At 41.3% G+C, this 18,316-nt stretch overlaps 1 protein-coding gene across 1 annotated transcript; it reads right to left on the minus strand.

Annotated features, from left to right (window-relative positions):
• Positions 1-90: 90 nt before the first annotated feature.
• On the minus strand, positions 91-18,272 carry ccdc30 (coiled-coil domain containing 30). The gene is made up of 28 exons (XM_072367554.1): positions 18,219-18,272; positions 17,233-17,467; positions 15,727-15,909; positions 15,369-15,489; positions 14,928-15,118; positions 14,400-14,480; positions 14,139-14,216; positions 13,362-13,518; positions 13,039-13,110; positions 12,448-12,563; positions 12,251-12,357; positions 11,916-12,108; positions 11,682-11,780; positions 11,332-11,460; positions 10,763-10,900; positions 10,380-10,558; positions 9,909-10,173; positions 9,542-9,664; positions 8,935-9,105; positions 7,913-8,122; positions 5,959-6,116; positions 5,603-5,768; positions 5,063-5,184; positions 4,793-4,934; positions 4,560-4,696; positions 1,996-2,113; positions 1,680-1,744; positions 91-1,584 (listed from the first exon to the last, which is right to left on the minus strand). The coding sequence occupies exons 2-28, from the start codon at positions 17,245-17,247 to the stop codon at positions 1,374-1,376; spliced, it is 3,747 nt and encodes a 1,248-aa protein (XP_072223655.1). The 5' UTR covers positions 17,248-17,467; positions 18,219-18,272; the 3' UTR covers positions 91-1,373.
• Between the last annotated feature and the right edge of the window lie 44 nt (positions 18,273-18,316).

Consider the following 18,316-nt stretch of genomic DNA (forward strand, 5'->3'; position numbering starts at 1 on the left):
AAGAACCACACATTTGTCATCCTTTTATTTATGAAAATAGTTTTATTTAAAAAAAGAAAAAGAAATATTCTCATACAAATATGACACAGTCAAAGTTTCCTGGCAGTCACACTCTAGCTTCCAAGCTTGATGCAGCAGCAAGATAAACACTTCGTTTAGGCACACCGAAAACATTAACCAACTCCTCTGCACGCAGCTAAGATCGATCTAAAAGAAAAGTAACGACAGAAGTGCTTTATCTGAAACACTTTGATGGGTGCTGACCCAAAGATCCAATACAATGACTGAGACCATCCTCAGCGTGGCAGCAAAAGGCTGAAATGCGTCCGTTTATGTTGCCATGGTGATAAAAGTTGTTGTCAAATCTATCTGTGACTAAGGACAGTTTCAATTTAAATATTTGGACACAGCTGCACTTTTTGTTATTTGAACTGTTCATCAAAACATACTGAAGTTACAGTTACATAAACCCAAACTATTTGTATTCATATATAGATACATATATATCTCTATATAGATATATATGGCTTTTCCAGAGTTTTTTTTGATTGATTGACAATACCACAGTGGCTACTACTTGATATGTTGATGATACAATGGATACCAAGGTGAAGCATCAGTACCACTGAGTCTCTTATTAGACATAAAAAGGGTCCATCGACATGTTAATGTCATATATGATATCGGCAAAATTCATAAACTTGAAAAAATGCTGATGAGATTCACAACTTTTTGACACAATATAAATATAAATATCAACACCACAGGGATTGTTGCCAAGATTAAATATAAACAGAAAAAAACTGCATTCCACAGCTACAATTGCTGTCAGGTAAACACAATTAGAAGTTATGATAAAGTGCTTGGATTGAATAATAATCATTCAGATATTCCTCCACTTGTGCGAAATACATGATCTCATGTTGTACCATTACATAAAAAACAGAATCAATGTTTCCCGTGGATCAAATGAAACTTTCAATCCTTCTGACTAGCTTTTGTCGTACAAATGCAAACAATACTCACAGCTGTGCTGCTGGTAAACTTTCAAACAGAAATAATCTAATTAATCTTTTTCCTTTAAATTGTGTTCAAAAATATATTTTACTGACATTTGTCAAAAATTCCCACACTTTTACCCTGTTAGGACCTGGGTCAAAATACAGTACTGGCCAGCCAAATAAAGAATTGGTTTCCAATACGACCCTGAGGCAAAACTGCAGTGGAAGCTCTCTTTCATTATTACTGTCTTTTGACAAGGATTATTTGCATCTAACATTTTTGTCTGCAATAGAAGACATATGCGATGGCGCTGCCCAAAAACTGAAGCACTTATCTTCTCTGAGAGCAGCTCCATCAGACGTTGCAGTCTCTCATACCGGCTCACTGCTGTTTGATCTCTCCTCTGTACCTTTGCTGGAGGCTGGAGGAACCAGCGGGGAAGTAAGATTCAGGTATCCTTGCTCAGATGGCTGATGTGTGGAGACAGACGCCCTTGTGCCATCCAACACCACATGCTTGCTCACTTTTGCACGACAGATCGCATCCAGGATGTCCACATGATCACAGGAGCCTGACGTCAGACTGGCGAAATGAGAAAGAGCTGATGATAGGCTCCCACATTACAAATATACATTAATACATCGTTTCAGCTGTTAGTTCGCTCAAAACTGTCTTACTTTAGAGCGGATGCATGCAGGATTCCATCAGTGAGACTATCAGAGGGGAGCACTTTCTTGGCATTCTGTTGAGAATTTGAACCATTGATTATCAGACTTATTCATCTAAATTTATTTTCTTATTTCATCTAAAAAAAAAAACCAGACATTCTAACCTTTTTACAATAAGACAAGAGACTTCTCTTATCTTTAAAAACATTGTTCTTAAGCCATGACTGATGCAGTTTTCAGTGACATGGAAAACTCTTTGATCGGGTATTCTTTATTGTACATCACTAATCCTACAGGATTTCTCCACAAAGACGCACAGCTCTACCTCCAAGCTGTAGAATGACTCAAAGTTCCTCAGAGCACGCTCTAAGGAACTGACTTGATTGGAGAGCTTCATCGTCCTGTCCTGTAGTTGTCGGTTTTCCACTTCTAAAACGTTGACCCTTGAAGAGATTAATGCTCACACTCAGAACTTTTCAACACTTTACACCACAAGTAACCTGTCAAGATTAAAGACATTTTAGGCTGACAAAAAAAAAAAAAAACAGTAATAATTCTCTTGTAGCATACTTAAAACTGAATATGAATAAGTTTAGTCATTTAGGAGATGCTTTCATCCAATGCTATTGCAAAGTAACTGACACAAAGTATCAGTAAACTAATGAAACCTGGTGAAAGCATTAAGTGATAAAAAGGACAAAGATAAAGTAGAACAGTTAGTGTGAGGAAACAACGTGTTCTTTAAAGAGATGAGTCTTGAAGATAGTGAAGGATGTCCCATCTCTAAAAGCATTTGGTAGCTTTGTCCATCGATGTATAACCACAAATGAGAACAGTCTGGACTAAAACTGCCTTGTGTGTAGGGTTGGGAATGCCAGCTGACTTTCCTAGGGGAGTGCAGCTGTCGAAAACAAGCATAAGCCTGTCTGATTGAGTCTAAATAGCTCGGTGAATACCAAGAAGTCAGTCGAGAAGCAAGCATTAGTAGTTTTGTTGGTGATGGTTACCTGTGGGGGTAAATCATAATCAGGTAGCCACAGGTAGGGTTCAGTGAGTAAGTGTGACATGTACCCTGTTTGATCAAATATCAGACGTGGTGCTCCTTGTGAACCATCTGTATGGGTTTCACAGGTGCAGGTCGCTTCCTGCATGGCTTAATGTTCTTATGTATACAGCCTGTAGCTGTAACTGACTGACAGACAGATTGGGACAGATTTATTTTCCATTGTAAGGTGCAAAGAAACATCACTGAGCAAGAAGTGACATGTCAAAGAAAGATAACTGCTCTTCAGTCATAATTACCAGGTATCTTTCATCGTTGGTTAGGAGGAGATAAGAAGAGGTGACAGCATGATATGAATTGTGATGGGTTGACTTATAATTCAAGGTGATTTTCCTTAATGCATGTGGATATATTTTATATCATTGTTGGGTCATGTGGTGGGAATAACGGTGGACGGATGTCTGCATAGCAGGAATAATGAGAGTCAGCATGACCGAGTATGAAGTGTCATTCAAGAGGATAATTGAAAAAAGTAGAAAAACCCCTGTGAAGGGGCAACAGATGAGTGAATTTCCATTCATTAGAAATGAGAAAACCAGTACCACTTCCTTGCCCAAAAATACATATTTAGGTATATTAGCATGGGTAATAGTTCAGCCAGTGTTTTCAAGTAGGACCCAGGTCTCAGTGAAGGGTCAGTAAGTCATGAGATTAAAATAGACAGCAAGAGCGTCAGCTTTATTAACAGCAGGCTGGCAGCGTGGGTAACATTCTCTGTAATGACTGAAATTTAGCCAAATTTCCTTGCTTTCTGGCATGACAAATCCTGCATATACTGGATGTGAAGGAATAGAGTGGACACACACAGCATAAAAAGTGCTGACCACAGGCAGTTTTCAGAGCTCAGAGCAACAGGACAGTTCACCTAGTGAGAGGCCATGGACTCCCACAGGTATACTACCTGGTCTTTACCCCAGTGGATCTTTACATGAAAAGGGGTGAACAGGAGGAATGAACATTCAGAAAATACCTCTATTAATGTAAAACAGGTGGTTTTAAACACACCGTTCACATATCGTGACAGATTTTACCCAGCTAAGTACACCCTCTGAATTTTCTATATCAAAGGGTTTTATTGGGTGCTAAAACTCAGCCATGCTCTCACGATACCCAACCAAAACTATCCACCATAAAGCGCAATTAATCTACTTTAAAGTGCAATGCAGCACACAGGAATATTTGTGAACATCAAGTCTCAGCTCTGATGTGGATCTGCAGGGGTGACACAACAGCCGTTCAAATAATATTTGACAAAAAATGCCCGAGATACTTTGGTGTCTAATGTGTTCTTATCACACTGTCATATTAAAATGTGCGTTATAGGTAACACAGAATATGACTTCAAAATCAAAGTTGGTCATTCAAAAAAAGATCCAGAAAAAGCCACGAAAGTAAAAGATGCTGTTAAAGGCTGCTCACCCTCATTTCCATTTACATGAATCACGATTAGTGAGACGCGATAAAAAATGCTGAGCGTTGCTTTAAAAGTTGCAGCAGAAAGGAATTGGGAGACGAAATTATCTTGGTCCAGGGTTTCCTATGCTGAAGGAGATTCTGAACAAAGCAACAAGGCTAAGTTCTTTAGCCTTAAAGGAATTTGATCAGCTCTCAGTATGGCTGCCACTCAATATTACCGCTAACCTTCTGAAGCAAAAGAGTTCAACCAACCCCATAGACTTCTTTGTGGTCTTAATCCATCGTCCATGTTATTTTTCTTAGCAATGATATTTCCTTTATCCTAAATTAAAACAAATAAAAATGTAACAGCCCTCTCCAACAGGTACACAGGTGTGAGTCTGCGTGTATAAGATGTTTCATTACGACACCTGTGTTGGACTGTCGAGGCAGTCCTCATGCCTTGGCTTCCCATTTCCTCTGCTTCGCTCATCTTCCGTAACAGCTCTCTCTTCTCCTCCAGCAGCTTTTCATTTTCCATCATCACTGTATTGATCCTTTCCTTCTCCTAAAAGCCGCCAAGACAGAAAGCAGGAAGAAGAAGTAGATTAAAGCAGCGAAACTTCAGAGAACATCACGATGGAAAAACTATTGTGCGTAAGACCTTGTGTGAAAGACTGGAGGCCAGTGCCAGGTCGTTCTCTAGTTTCTGGATGGTAGAGTCCCTCTGTGCAGTCGCCTTAAGAAACACCTGCTTGGCCTGACGTAGCTTGGTCTTATGCTGACTATGTTTTTCATTATACTTCCTGGTAGGTGGAGTAAACAACAAAGGCAACAGAAAAAGAGTTCATGTGACTTTTTTACTGATTCTATTATTGTGGTTTCTTAGCAGATCAAATTTCATAATATTACATTATATGTACATGTGTCTCACCTGACATGAGCATCAAGTTGGAGGAGAACCTGCTGCAGCTCCCCCTGCAGCCTTTCACACTCCTGCTGGCTGACCACCAGCTCCTCCTGCCGTCTGCTGCTTGACTTCTGACTGTCTTTTGCCTGGATAAATAACACACACAGTACATGATATCTTATTTCATTGTCAAGACATGACTGCATGCACAGGCATAAGATTCTGTTTTCTTGACTGTGAGAATTTATTGGGTTGCAGCAAATAATTGAAATCTTGACAGAACTTAAAATTAGAACAAGAAAAAAAAAAGCAACAGGCCTGGCAGGATGTACAATGTTTTAGATATAATAAGTCCACAACACTCACTAACGGCGTGATAAGAACTCTTACTGCAAACCTTTCAAAACAAGATTAAAAAAAAAAAGACAGTAGCAAACTGTGGGAAAATACTTACCAAAGCCTGTGAGCTGTGATTCACATTTTATAAAATGTTTAAATAAAATGACATTTTATATGTTAAAGGCACTTTAAATGTCTGACGATGTGTTGTGAACCCTTCCGCACCTCCTCTCTCGCCTTGCTAAGCTCAGCATCCAGGATGGACAGGCGGGTGCCCAGCTGCTGGACACGGTGGCTGAGCTCTGTGTTTGTCCTGGTCAGGCAGGCCTCCTTCAGCCTCAGAGAGCGCACCTGCTGCTGCAGCTCTTCTTCACGTTGCTCTAATAGCTTCCTGAGAGAAACAAGGAAAAAAATCACAATAATGGACAGAGGCTCAAAACCACAGGCAATGATTGATGATGTATGATTTGAATCAAAACCATGCCCTAAAACTTGAAAAATAGTCTTCCTTCCTGTTGTACTACGACTTTTGGGACCAGAATAAAAATGAGCACGGTCAGCAGCAGTGCAGTTTGTGTGACCTGGTGATGTGCTCCTCCTGCTGCTGGGCTCTGAGGGCTGACAAGGTGTCAGACAGATCCCTGCTGTCCCTCTCCAGGCGGCTGCTGTCGCCGGCCCGAGCTTCCTCCACACGCAGCTGGTGCAGGGCATTCTTTAGCTGCTGCTGCAACTCCAACACCTTCCGTCACAACAAAGTTACAGGCTTCACTCAGTGAGATAAACATGACCTCACAACTCCCTATCAGTTTCCAGGTTATGCTATGATTATGTTGAATATATCTGTCAGACTTAGTCTACAGGAAAATATAGTTGAAAACAGATATGCAAAAGAAACAACTTTCCGCAAACTTTCCATCTTCTTTAAAACAATTTTTATGAGCACGCTTGCTCTGTAAACTGAACATACAGATTGGGATTAACTTTATAAAGGCTCATGGGCAAATTAGGTCACAGGTTACACTTTATCCTATTAAGGGCTCAGGTTTCCCTAGTTATTTCACTAATAAGCAAAACTGAACCAAGTGAGGAGAAAGAGTTGAGTAACGTCCACTGGAGCATTTATCACAAGGTCTGGCTCCATCAGTGTGGACTTAACTCAATAAAATGGGTGACCAGAGATAACCACTCTCACAAAAAGCCCACTTAACTCTGTTACCTCGAAACTCAGTTACTAAGCTCATTATGTTGAGAAATGGCAATTTGTAACCCAATACCTACAACAAATCCAACACCAGATTTGATTAAAAAAAAAGTCTATCCTTGTGGGAACACCTGGTCTTTGCAGCTACTATATTATTTACTGCTCTAAAGGCAGCTGCACGCTGTGTGTGATTTTAGCCGTTGTGTAAGACACACCGTGTCACAAGAATTTGATGATCTTAGCTACAACATTATGTTTGATGTGTGCAGATTGCACGGTGATGATACCTGCTGAACCATAGTAGGCTGCGATTGTAAAGAGCAGTGCAGATTCTAGGTGTCACAGTGATGTGGACTTTTATTCATTTATGTGCATCAATATGTTCACTGCTTTGCTGTTTAATTCATCCTCCATTTCCTTCCATGCGGCGTCTTTCTTCTGCACAGTCATGGTATGAGCTGGAAGACACATTGTACAGACAAGACGACTGCTGCCACAACTCAACTAGATTTGCTTTTTAGTTTGAATTTCACAGGGTAAGTCAATCAGCTCTGTTTTGTTTTTCACACAATAGTGCCAATGGTGTTGGCCAGCACGCCACTCCACACACTGATCTCGGCGGTTGATTAGGAGATGTAGGTCATAGCAGCAGACACACTATCATATAATCTATGACACTATCGAAAAGGTTATGTTTAGTTGCAAGACCGTGGCAACTGTGGTCTTTTGACTTCTTGCACTGTATGATGTAGGATTTTAGCCATGATCAAAGATTTCCAGGATTCTTTCACAAAGGTCATCTTAATTCTTAAATCTTAAGCTTGTACGGGACTTAAACATATGTAATGGAAATTTTAACTTAGCCTTATGCTTGTGTCTCATCATGTTTAGATCACTTGTAAGACTTGATCTTCTTTCTCAGGCACCAGATGCACAAGATGTTTCAGTAAAATATTAATATTGTTTTTGTGAAAGTTGGTCTCCTTTTCCCAGGCATAAGATGTTTCCAATCAAACATTTCTGTATTTCATTGTTCATTCTGTTTTGCGCACTCCACAAGGCCCTCCGTCTTATCAAGAGATAAAAAGAAGTTAGCTTGCCTAGTCTGATACATAGACATTTTTTCCTCTCCATGACATGCACTGCAACTGTAAGTCAGAGCTACACTCTGACACAGGTGCTCTGTGCTGAAGTCTTGCTCTCTCTTGTATAAGAACTATTCAATAAACCTGCCTGAGTGCTTTACACCTTAACAGTGCTTGGATAAACTTTATCATTTTTTCCACCACACATGGAACCACCAGCCAACAATGCCTCCATGGGGCTGTACTGACCTTCTTGTCGGCAGCGATTAGCCGCGCCCTCTCAGCCTGAAGCTCCTCCTGCAGACTAGTGGTGGCGCTGCGGTTTGTGCAGCTGCGTGCCAGCTCCAGCTCCAACTCCCTGATTTTCTGCTGCTGACGTTCACACTCAGCTGCTTGAGAGTGGACTTTCTGCTCCACCTGGACCAGCTTGGTCTGGGTCTGCTTCAGTTCTGCATAGAGCTTGAGGAAGCACATGAAACTGTACTTCCAACATAACAACTATATATACAGTGTGTTCATCTTCCCAGTTTATGTTACAGTTTCAAATTTGCTCATGGTGATAAGCATTCACTCAGTGGGGTTACATGGCACCGAAAGGAATCGGATTAATGGCTAAATTACAATAAGACTGAATTATTAAGTTAATGTATACACTTAGTTTGACAACAAATTGGACCGGATCGGGTTACTCGCAGTCGGATTAAGCCCCCAAGATAACTCGGTTGGTTAGTCACACTAAACGTGCTTGTATTTTTTGTACAATTTTTTCAAAGTCAAAGGAGACGACATTACTGCTGTTGCCGTCAGAAACAAACAAACAACGCGATGGAGAATGCGCCGTTATGAGTCCCATTTGTGCAATAACCATGCGCATCACAAACTAAATGTAGAGGGACGGAGCTTCATCTTGCTCTTCGTTCGCCATCTTTCTCGAATGCCTGAGTTTGTTGCTGTTGTTGGTGGTGAAGAGGTCAACAGGAAGTGGCTCTATTAGCGATAGTTAAAATGGGTACAGCGCCACCTATCGTACCGGGGTATGACAGGCTTTGTGCCAATGATTCGATCTATTCACCCCCATATATCCAAGGATAATTACCCTTGCTCAAATAAGGAGCATAATCCAACTATAGCTATAATCAAACTAATCTCATTATGTAGACCCACTAACTGTGATGTGACTGAGTGACTGAAAGAGTGATTAAGATGATTATCAGATGATAAATGTCAAAGGGATACAGGAAATTACAAATGTGCTATGCTTAAATGCCAACCTTGAGTTTTTCTTGGTCCAAAAGAGTGTTGTGTCTCTTCAGGTCCATGTTCTTCTCCTTTTCATAGCGCAACTCTCTCTCAGCTGAGGTAAACAGGCTCTGGGCCCTCTGCAGATCTTGCTTCATCTGTTTATCCTCTTCTGCCTTCTGACTCAGCACTGAATCTTGGGACTGAAGACGGAAAACATCAGCGTTGGGATGATCAACAACGAAGTATAGATACAGATGTCCCCAGCTAAGATATTTGTCACTTTTGTGACTCCTCAAGCCCATCACACGTCCTACATAATGATGATTTTGTTATTGGCCTGATGCAGCACTGAAACATCAAAAATGCTGCTGTTACTAACAGTTAAAAATAGAGGCCCTAAGAATGACTGTCATTCCATTCAGATCAGACAGACAGCTCTTTACAATAAAATATCAGGTTGTCTTTTGCTTAAAGTGTAAAAGTCTAATGCAGCTACGACTACAACCAAAGTTCTTATATATTAAAGGGAGATCAAATAAATAGTGGATGCATGGAGGACAGTGATAATTAGAGATGTTGCAGTTAATCGCAGAAACAGCGTGGCTATTTAGGATGTGTCATGATCATGATATGTACCTTGATACGTGCCTGCGCTTCATTGACCTGAGCTTCAAGTGCGATTTGATGTTGAAAGGCCAGCTGTCGCTCCTCCTCCAGCTTACTCTGCAGATGATTCAGCTCCTGCTTCATAGATGAAATCTATGAACAAAGGACAGACATATGTGAATCATATAAAGAAGGTGCTAAAGAAGGAAATCCCCTTTCTTCCTGCCTTCATTTGGAAGCAGATACAAGGTGAGACGTGAAGACACGTTTCTGTTTTTGTTCTGCTTGTCCTTGTTGTCCAAATTTACCAGCATCTAAACAACTCATATGAAACAGTCACAGAAAGAATATTTCATATGCTAACGTTGTGGCCACACACAGGTCTCAGTAAAGTTACCTGATCAAAGCCCTCGTCCTTGGATTTCTCTACTGGACAGAACGTTGGTTCTATATTAGCCGTGTGAGGTTCAAGCTTCTGGCTGCAACTCAGTGCTAGTTTTGTAGAGCGCTGCTCTTGATGCCACAGCAGCTGCTTACTGAGACGCTGTATCTCGAGCTCCAGTCTCTCTCTTTGCCCCTCAGCTGCTAGTTTCTCCTGAACAGTGGAGCTTAGCTTGGCCTGGAGCTCAGTGGTCTGCTGCTGCTCTGAGACCAGCTCATCCCTGGACAATATGCACATATATGCAAACCAAGTTAGCGTTACATTCTTATCTTGTGACTGGCCATGATAAAAAGACATAAGTACCAGATGCTGCTGTGCTATCATTTCGCTACAGACACTGGTCTATTTCAATCTAAAAGTTTCAATAATTCTACAAACGCATGCACTAGTTCTGTCTGGACTTTAAAACTCTTCACTGAAGACAACCTCAGGGTGTTGTGTGCTGTGTGGAGGCTGCTGAGTTCAGCAGTGAGACGGTCAGCCCGTTCCTGCAGCTGGTCAACCTGAAACCTGTTTTTCCTCAGGTCCTCACGGGTCTGGTTGCTGTTATCGTAGCATTCCAACTCACTCTGGAGTCTGCTGTTGGCACGCTCCATTTTGGCCACCTGAGAGGCACATAATTAAACACAGGAAAAAGATTTTAATGATCCATATGTCGAACAATGCAAGCTGTAAATACATGTTGATAAACTCTAAACACAGGTGATGTGGTTTATTTTGATTCACTGACAGTGACTAAACAACATTTACAGACTAAAAATTCTACTTACGGAAATTGTCATAAATAGCAAACAGAAACGTGGACAAACCTTTTCCTCAAGAACTGCTTTCTCGCCCTTGACTTGGGTGAGGCTCTTGATCAGTGTTTTGCCCTGCTGGCATTCTGTCTGAAGGCCGCTGACCTCAAGTCTCAGTTTCTTTAGCTCTCGCTCACCTATCTGCAAAGCCTTTGGTGCAGACAAAGGGGGATTAATTCACACATATTGAGAAGTGTGTAACAGTTTAAATCAGTTGAAGAGTATGCTTATACTTTTTAATTTATGTATTTATTTCTGGACCAAGACATTAAATTTTACATTTAGTCCTGATTCCTTTGCAGTTCACAATGGTTCATCAAGCCAACAAATGCCTTCCAAAAGACCCCTTCCTGTCCCTTTGTTTGGTGTGCATCAAGGTGTGAATTACACGATTTGGGCCTATTTAAATACACCACACTTACAGAGCGATCGCACTAGAGTTCATTCAATCAAACCAAACCTTTCAAGTGTGAGCACTCTCTAAATACGATCATTCACTGCAGCAGTAAACCTTTTGAATTCTAAACATACTGTCACATACTTGTGCAGCTGTGTCTTTCACACTTTTTCTTCTTTTTTACCTCTTTATCTTTTTTGAGGGCAGCCTGAGCAGCACTGAGGTCCAACTCCAGCTGTTTCCTCCAGTCCTTCTCCTCAGTCAGACGAGCCTCGAGCAGGGCCAGCCTCTCCTGGGTGCTGTCCCTTAAGTGCTTCATACATGGTGAAAGGAAAGCATTGTGCACTTGTAGGTTAATGTCTCAATTAGTTCACATGTAACTTTCCATTCGAGTATAGCAGCAAATCACATTTATTTGTTAAAGTTTGTGGACTTGAGATCATTCCACCGTAGTGTTCTGACAGTGTCAACGCACTACTGTGAAATGATTACAGTGGAAATATTACCAATTTTGAGAAATCAGTCATTTCTTACCAACTGTAAGTAGGACTCAGAGGTTTTGACCTCCTCTCCATTTTTCAACATTTTTTCTTGGGCATCCTGCTTCTTCAGCTCAGCCTCAAGGCTTTTAATCTGCATGGCCAGATAGAGCTATTAGAGAGATTACTGTTGTGCAAGTTCTTCTAGTTCAGAACTGACTGTATTAAATGTCAGCAAATCACGTTAAAAATCAACAATGTTGAGGAGGAATTCAGTTGTGCCAATTACCCTCCTGTGCAGTCCCTCCAGTTCTCCCTCGTGGCGATGCCTCTCCTCCTTGCTGGCATTCTGGGCCTCCCCCAGGAGGGCCTCCAGCTCCTCATTCCTCTCCTCCAGCTCCTCCTGCTCCTTGCGTAGCCTTTGGAGTTGCCGTTGCAGCTCTCTCACCTGCACAAGTCCGTCTTCCACTGCCTCTTGGCACCTAACAGAGAGCAATGGTGATTAAAGTCAGGGGGAAAGAGCAGGTGGGCTTCTCTTAATAAAACTAAACATTTTTTTTAAAAACACATAAATGCAACCAAGCGTTATCCAAGACATAGTTCTCCAGGAATCTCTTTATTTACCGTTTGTGAATCTGATCCTTATCTTGAGGTAACAAGACAGATTGACTGTTTTGTGTTTCTGTGCTCTTGTCCTTTGGATCCTCTTCGGCGGTGTCACTCTTTGTCACCTGAAAACATACAACATTAAAAAACTGCTAAGCCGCAGCAACAACCTTTGTGAGTTTCCATATTAAGAAAGAAATTTAGTAAATGTCGACCTGGTCCAGAAGATCTCTCTTTTCAGACTCGATAATGCACACTCTCTCCCTGAGAGCTCTGTTCTCAGCATCCAGTCTGTCATTTTGCTCTTTGGCAAGCTGCAGCTTCATCATATCTGTGGACAGACGTTTGACATCACAATATATCTTAGTCCTGCATATTAATTTTTTGCTTTTCTTAATGCCAAACTGCAATTTCTTAGATGACTCAAAAAGCAGTTCAGTCCAGATTGATTTCCATGTTAAAATGCCCAACTTTACAGAAGAGAGAGACATATTTACAGTCTGGTTTAAAAAGCTGTTTTGGTCTCAATAAATATTTTTTCCTGTTAGTTGTTTTGTTCCTTGTTGTTGTGGTTTGTAAAATAATTAACTAACTGATCTGCAAAATAAAACAATTTGAAGAAGAGTTTGTTTGTTGTTGTTTGTTTGTTCTGTTGTTGCTGTTTTTTTAGTTCTGTCGCTGATTAAATACAAGAAAAAAAACACCATCTAAATGAGAAATATACAAACAATTCTCAGACCCACTTGTCCAAATAGTTTTACAATGCTCAAAATAAGATCTCTGACATTCACACCACTATATCTCACCACAGTGTTTCAGTTTGTCCACTTCTTTCCTCAGGTTCTCCATCTCTTGGACAGTTCCCTGAAGCTCAGATCCTGAGATCATAAAAACATCTTCAATACTAAAAAAAGTGAATAGGCCGTCTTCTCGTGCCTTTTCAACATTTCAACTGCTGCTTTATATTTCCCAGGAATGGCAGCAATAGCACAGTTCCACATATAAAAACTCCCTGGTTAGAGAGTGAAATGAAAATGCTGAAAGTCTACAGAAATGTGTAATTAAAGGTTTACTTAATGCAGACAAACAAAACATTTATGATTATATACAGTGAGACAGTGAAACATACCACTTGGGTCTTGGTTATTGTTTTTGGCTGCATCCAGCTCATTAGTGAGCCTGCGGATGTCCTGATGAGCCATCGCCAGCCTCCTGGATGCCTCCTCCAGATCCTTTTCCAGCCGCTGCCGCTCATTTCGCTCCCTGGAAATCTCTTCATTGTGGGCCTGATTTAAAAGAATGAGAAAAAGTTGATCAGCCAGGTTGAGGGACAGCGGTAAAGGAGACTGGTAGTTAGACTGGGGATGTAAGTGACCAAGCATGCAGTTGTAAGAGACGTGCATTTTCAGGCAGGGGCTCATCATAACTGCCGGCCTAGAGAGGAGCAGAGGCAAAAAACAAACCCCAGCATTTATCTGCAAAGAGAAATGGCTCAAATGAAAATGACCCATGCAGTGTCATGCCACTGTCCATCTGCCCATCTACAATCAGTTACATCTGTAATTTGGTTTTTCATATGTTCGTTTGACAGACAGAGGAGAAACACAGAGGAATGACAGAGTGAGACAGGTGAATCACATGCAGCAAAGATCGACCTAGTTTGGAGTCAAACTGTGGGCATTGCTGTTATAGATTTGAACCATTAGATTTCCAGGACACCCTGCATATGTGACACCGAGACAGGCCATGTTGTGGGCTTCTCAATAGGCACAACATCTTCATTGTGCAAAGTATTTATGACAAGCAAAAGCTCTCAGAAACAAGCCAGTGTTTTCCTATTTGGGCTCTTTATCACAATACCAGTGTTAGTTACTTAGTTAGTATTAGCTGTAAAGTGGAAACCTACAGGGGTAATATTGTGTTTGCTCTGACCAGACCTGCGTAGGCCAAACAGCTTCTTCCAGGGACTCTGGGATGTGCACTGCTGAGAGGACAAACCAGTGTGTGCAGAATAACTACAAATATCCAAAAATCAAGCTGTTTTCCTGTACATTAACTGAAAAGGCATCCAGAAAAGTGTTTTTTTTTTTTTTTTACCAAGCTTTATTCAACTCAGAAAGTTATACAGACCTTTAATTCAGCCAGCACAAAATAAACGTCACCTCACCTTTGTCATGTTATCTATGGTCTTCTGCATATCTTCCCTCTGCTGCCTGAGGTCCGCTCCCATTATGTGGCAGATATGCTCCTGTTCAAGTGTCATAAACCCATAAAGACTCACTTAACCACATTACATGCTCTCTGAATGTGCCTCAGATGGTTAAGCGTTGCACTTTACTTTATTGCACTAACTATGAAGCCTCTGAAGAGGTTAATTTGATGAGCCAGTATGACTGAGGACAGTTGATTCTTTGTTCATGACACTAGAGCCATACGGTTTACAGTTTGAATGTTGAAAACTGGCGACACGTCTGTAATACGTTCAAGTTTAAGTGTCGAAACATTTCTAACTGCAGAGGTTGGACATAAATATTTTTTGTTCTTCCGAACCCCATATTTCTGCCAATATGTAGAAGTGGTCAACAAAGTGTTTTCATGATGTTGTCCAACCTTCGTAGACTTGTGTGGCTTGTTTTCTTTGAAGAGTTAGCACTGGGTAAAAGCTATGCAGTGTATTTTTTAATCAATTCATTACCTGGTGATCAACTTCATGCAAGTTGCCAGTGAGAATGTGACTTTCTAGTTTCCTCTCAGCAGCCTCCAGCCTCTCCAGCAGTGTAGCTCTTTCCACCAGCAAGTAAGCCACCTGCTCGCTGGGGCTGCTCAAACCCATCTCCCCCAGTTCTTCCTGAGCCAACATCTCAGCCAGCTCCTTGCTCTGAGTCTCTGGAAGAAAGTGGAATTTCCTCAAGTCAGTAGTTTCTCTTGCAAAACTACGAACTAACATTCGAAACAAGATGATGCTCGATGACAGCCAGATCAGCAAAAACACGAGTAAACATACAACTGAGGGGGACAAAGTCAGGAAACAAAATTTAAGATGTGTTTAAAATATACAACTTAGGTGCTCTGATAAGGCACCTTACAGTAACTCGAAGGCTAACACTGCTGCGACTAATAGTTTGACTTAATTCACCTTGTTGGTGTTTGATTTGGTGAAGTTCATGTCGCAAGTCTTCATTGTCTCTCTCATACTCTGCAGTCAGACACTCACGCTCTTCCAGCAGCCCTCGGATATGCGCAACGTAGCTCTCCACCTGTCATTCGTAAACAAATAACCTAAAGTAATTCAGCTGTGACTGACACACCATTGAAAAAAAAACAAAAAAAAACTGCTGCTTCTCTTTTAAAATGACGGTAGACAGGTGTGCCTTGATTATGCTACAATTCAGTCACGCTGCATGTTTGATAATTGAATTATACACAGCTAGCTCAAACAGCTCAAGGCACGGTTGCAACAACTGGTCAACTAAAACACCAAAGAAATGTCTCACTTCCTTCATCTCATTGGCCTGCTGCGTACGCAAGGTCTGCAGCTCCTGGGTGGCTGACTGAAGCTTTGCCTCACTGCTGAGCAGCAGCTGCCACAGATGGCGCTGCCGCTCCTCCGCACTGGCCTCCGGAGGCAAGCCATCCTCCTGAAACCGCATGGAAATCTGGTCCAACTCCGTCCAAACCTGAGGGATTGAATGTATTGTTACAAGACATCATACATATCAATCAGGAGCTGAAATGTATCATCAAGCTGCAGCTTGTAATATCTTACACAGTTAAACTGCTCTCGGTCCTCTGGTCTTACCTGTATGAGTATCACTTAGCTAAAGGCTAATAAAAATCCAAATCTAGATAGGCACATTTTTTTATCCAAACATTAATATTACACTGTTACAGTATATACTTGCATAGGCTGATTTTTAACAAGTGTACATTACATTAACAAGCATACAAGCCAGGCTTTTAACAGGTTCAAAGAGAAGTGACCACAGCACTGCTCTCCACTGGCTGCCTGTGAGTTTTAGAATTGATTTTAAGCCTCTAAATTCTCAGGCTCCTGCCTATATACGTGACTTGCTTTTACCCTACGAACCTAAACGCTGCCTGAGATCCGCTGGCACGGCTTTGCTTCCAGTCCTGAGGTTCCGCCTCATTACCAAAGGCCGCCCGGGCCTTCGCTGTCCGTGCTCCACAGCTGTGGAATTCCCTGTTCTGCGATCTCAGGCAGCCCAGCTCAGTGGCTTCTTTTAAATCACTTCTAAAGACTCACTTTTATCATCTGGCCTTCTCTTAATTTTTGTTTTATTTTGTTGTACTATTATGTTGTTGAGATGGATGTTTTAAGTTTTTTTATCTCTGTTGTTCAGCACTTTAGAACTCATTTTTTGAAAAGTGCTATATAAATAAAGTTCTTATTATATAAAATTGATATAAAGGTGAAGTCACCAGCGATAGCTTCGCAAAGTGCTCAACATCAAGTTGAATGAAGCGTTACTGAAAACTAATCTGTTTGCATGGTCAAAACATCATGGTGACAAGTCAGCACCGAACACCTGTCGTAGAAGTCAGTATAGTATTTTGTGGGGCCTGTAACCTGAGCAGGACTCAAGCAGCTTTCGGACTGTTCAGTGCTGCAACAACATGCTGCACATTGTCGCAGCTGAAGTATCAGGTCTCCTGCGTCTCTTGTACTTACACATGAAACCAACTGGTCCATGCTCGTGTGGAACAAATAACTAAATGATCACACATTTAACTGCAATCGCCATTCCAATGCTGGTGAATGTTGGCTACGGTGCACGATCTATTCCCTCCAAGAGCCCTACAGTGTGTGAATTTGTGTTATTTCAACTTAAAATAATGCTGAATTAAAGTAGCCAGCTAACACTGCAGTCAGTGGAGAGAGAGAAAAATATCACAAATGGTACAGGGAGAAATAAAAATCGGTATACATTTGGTGCTAAAAACTGACAATCATTAATATTATCAGTGAGCAAAGAAGTTACCTCTTCATGGTCCATGGTAACACATTAAGTTTGTTGAGGTTGCATTTGGGATTAATAAAAATATTTCCTTAGTCGTGAGAATACTGGTCCAAAACAGCAATTCTCAGAATATGGTAGTCCAAACAAAACACACAGCTCTGTGCACAGTGACGTCCCAAAGATCCTCAAACTTCATCCCTCTCATTGTTGTTGTAATCCATCCATGACAACGTCAGGTTTAGCTGAATTCCTCCGTCTGTAAAAGATTAAGATTCTTTAGTGCAACTCTGTCAAATCATAGTAACACCTTCAGTCACAGGCTTAGGGATTACCTATCTCTGCCGAGACAGGCAAGAGCTGTTTAAAAACTGACTTTCATCATCCGAGGCTATGCAAAACTTCAAGCTGATGAGCTATGTTTGATCTGCTGCTCGTTATCAAGAAGGTTTTACTATACATAGTAACATGCACAGCTCCAGCCTCTAATCTTTTACTTCTGAATTTGGGGACGTTACGTTTAGCAGCAGTATATGTACTTAAGGTTTGCATGAGTAGGCAAAGCTTCTTGTTTGTCTTTCAACAGATGCTAAATTTCTCTTAATGAATGATATCTGGTTTACAGCTAGCCTTTCTTTCCAAAATGTCTGACAAGGAGGAGAATTTTTTTTTTTTTTGTAGGACAGCAGCGTTTTACGTTTCCTTTCACTAAGCATCTTGAACATGGAGATGTTAGTCCCACCAATTTGCTGACTGCATTGTGATAATAAGCTAGTTATAACGAAAAATGTCAAACGTGACCAAACGCAGTGCTCGCAAGTTAGCAAAGTTACTTCCAAAGTTAGCACATTGAGCTAGCGTTAGCTCGCTAACGGTAGCAATAGCCTCTTCCAGTGGCCGCTGATCAACAGCTGTAGGGCTATGCAAGGATTGGTTGTCATATCTGATGATTCCTGCTCAACCTCAACTGCGGAGCTGAGAGTGCAGATCACAGTTAAAGTTTTACTCACATTTGAAAGAGTAACAGCGACGAGAAAGCCAGTTGCTGAGGACAGGCGTGGCAGAGTGAAGTGGCTTCTACGAGTACCTAGGCAACGGACCGTACCAT

This window comes from Leuresthes tenuis, unplaced genomic scaffold (assembly GCF_036924035.1).
Source record: "Leuresthes tenuis unplaced genomic scaffold, fLeuTen1.0.hap1 SCAF_16, whole genome shotgun sequence".
In the NCBI taxonomy this organism is placed as follows: domain Eukaryota; kingdom Metazoa; phylum Chordata; class Actinopteri; order Atheriniformes; family Atherinopsidae; genus Leuresthes; species Leuresthes tenuis.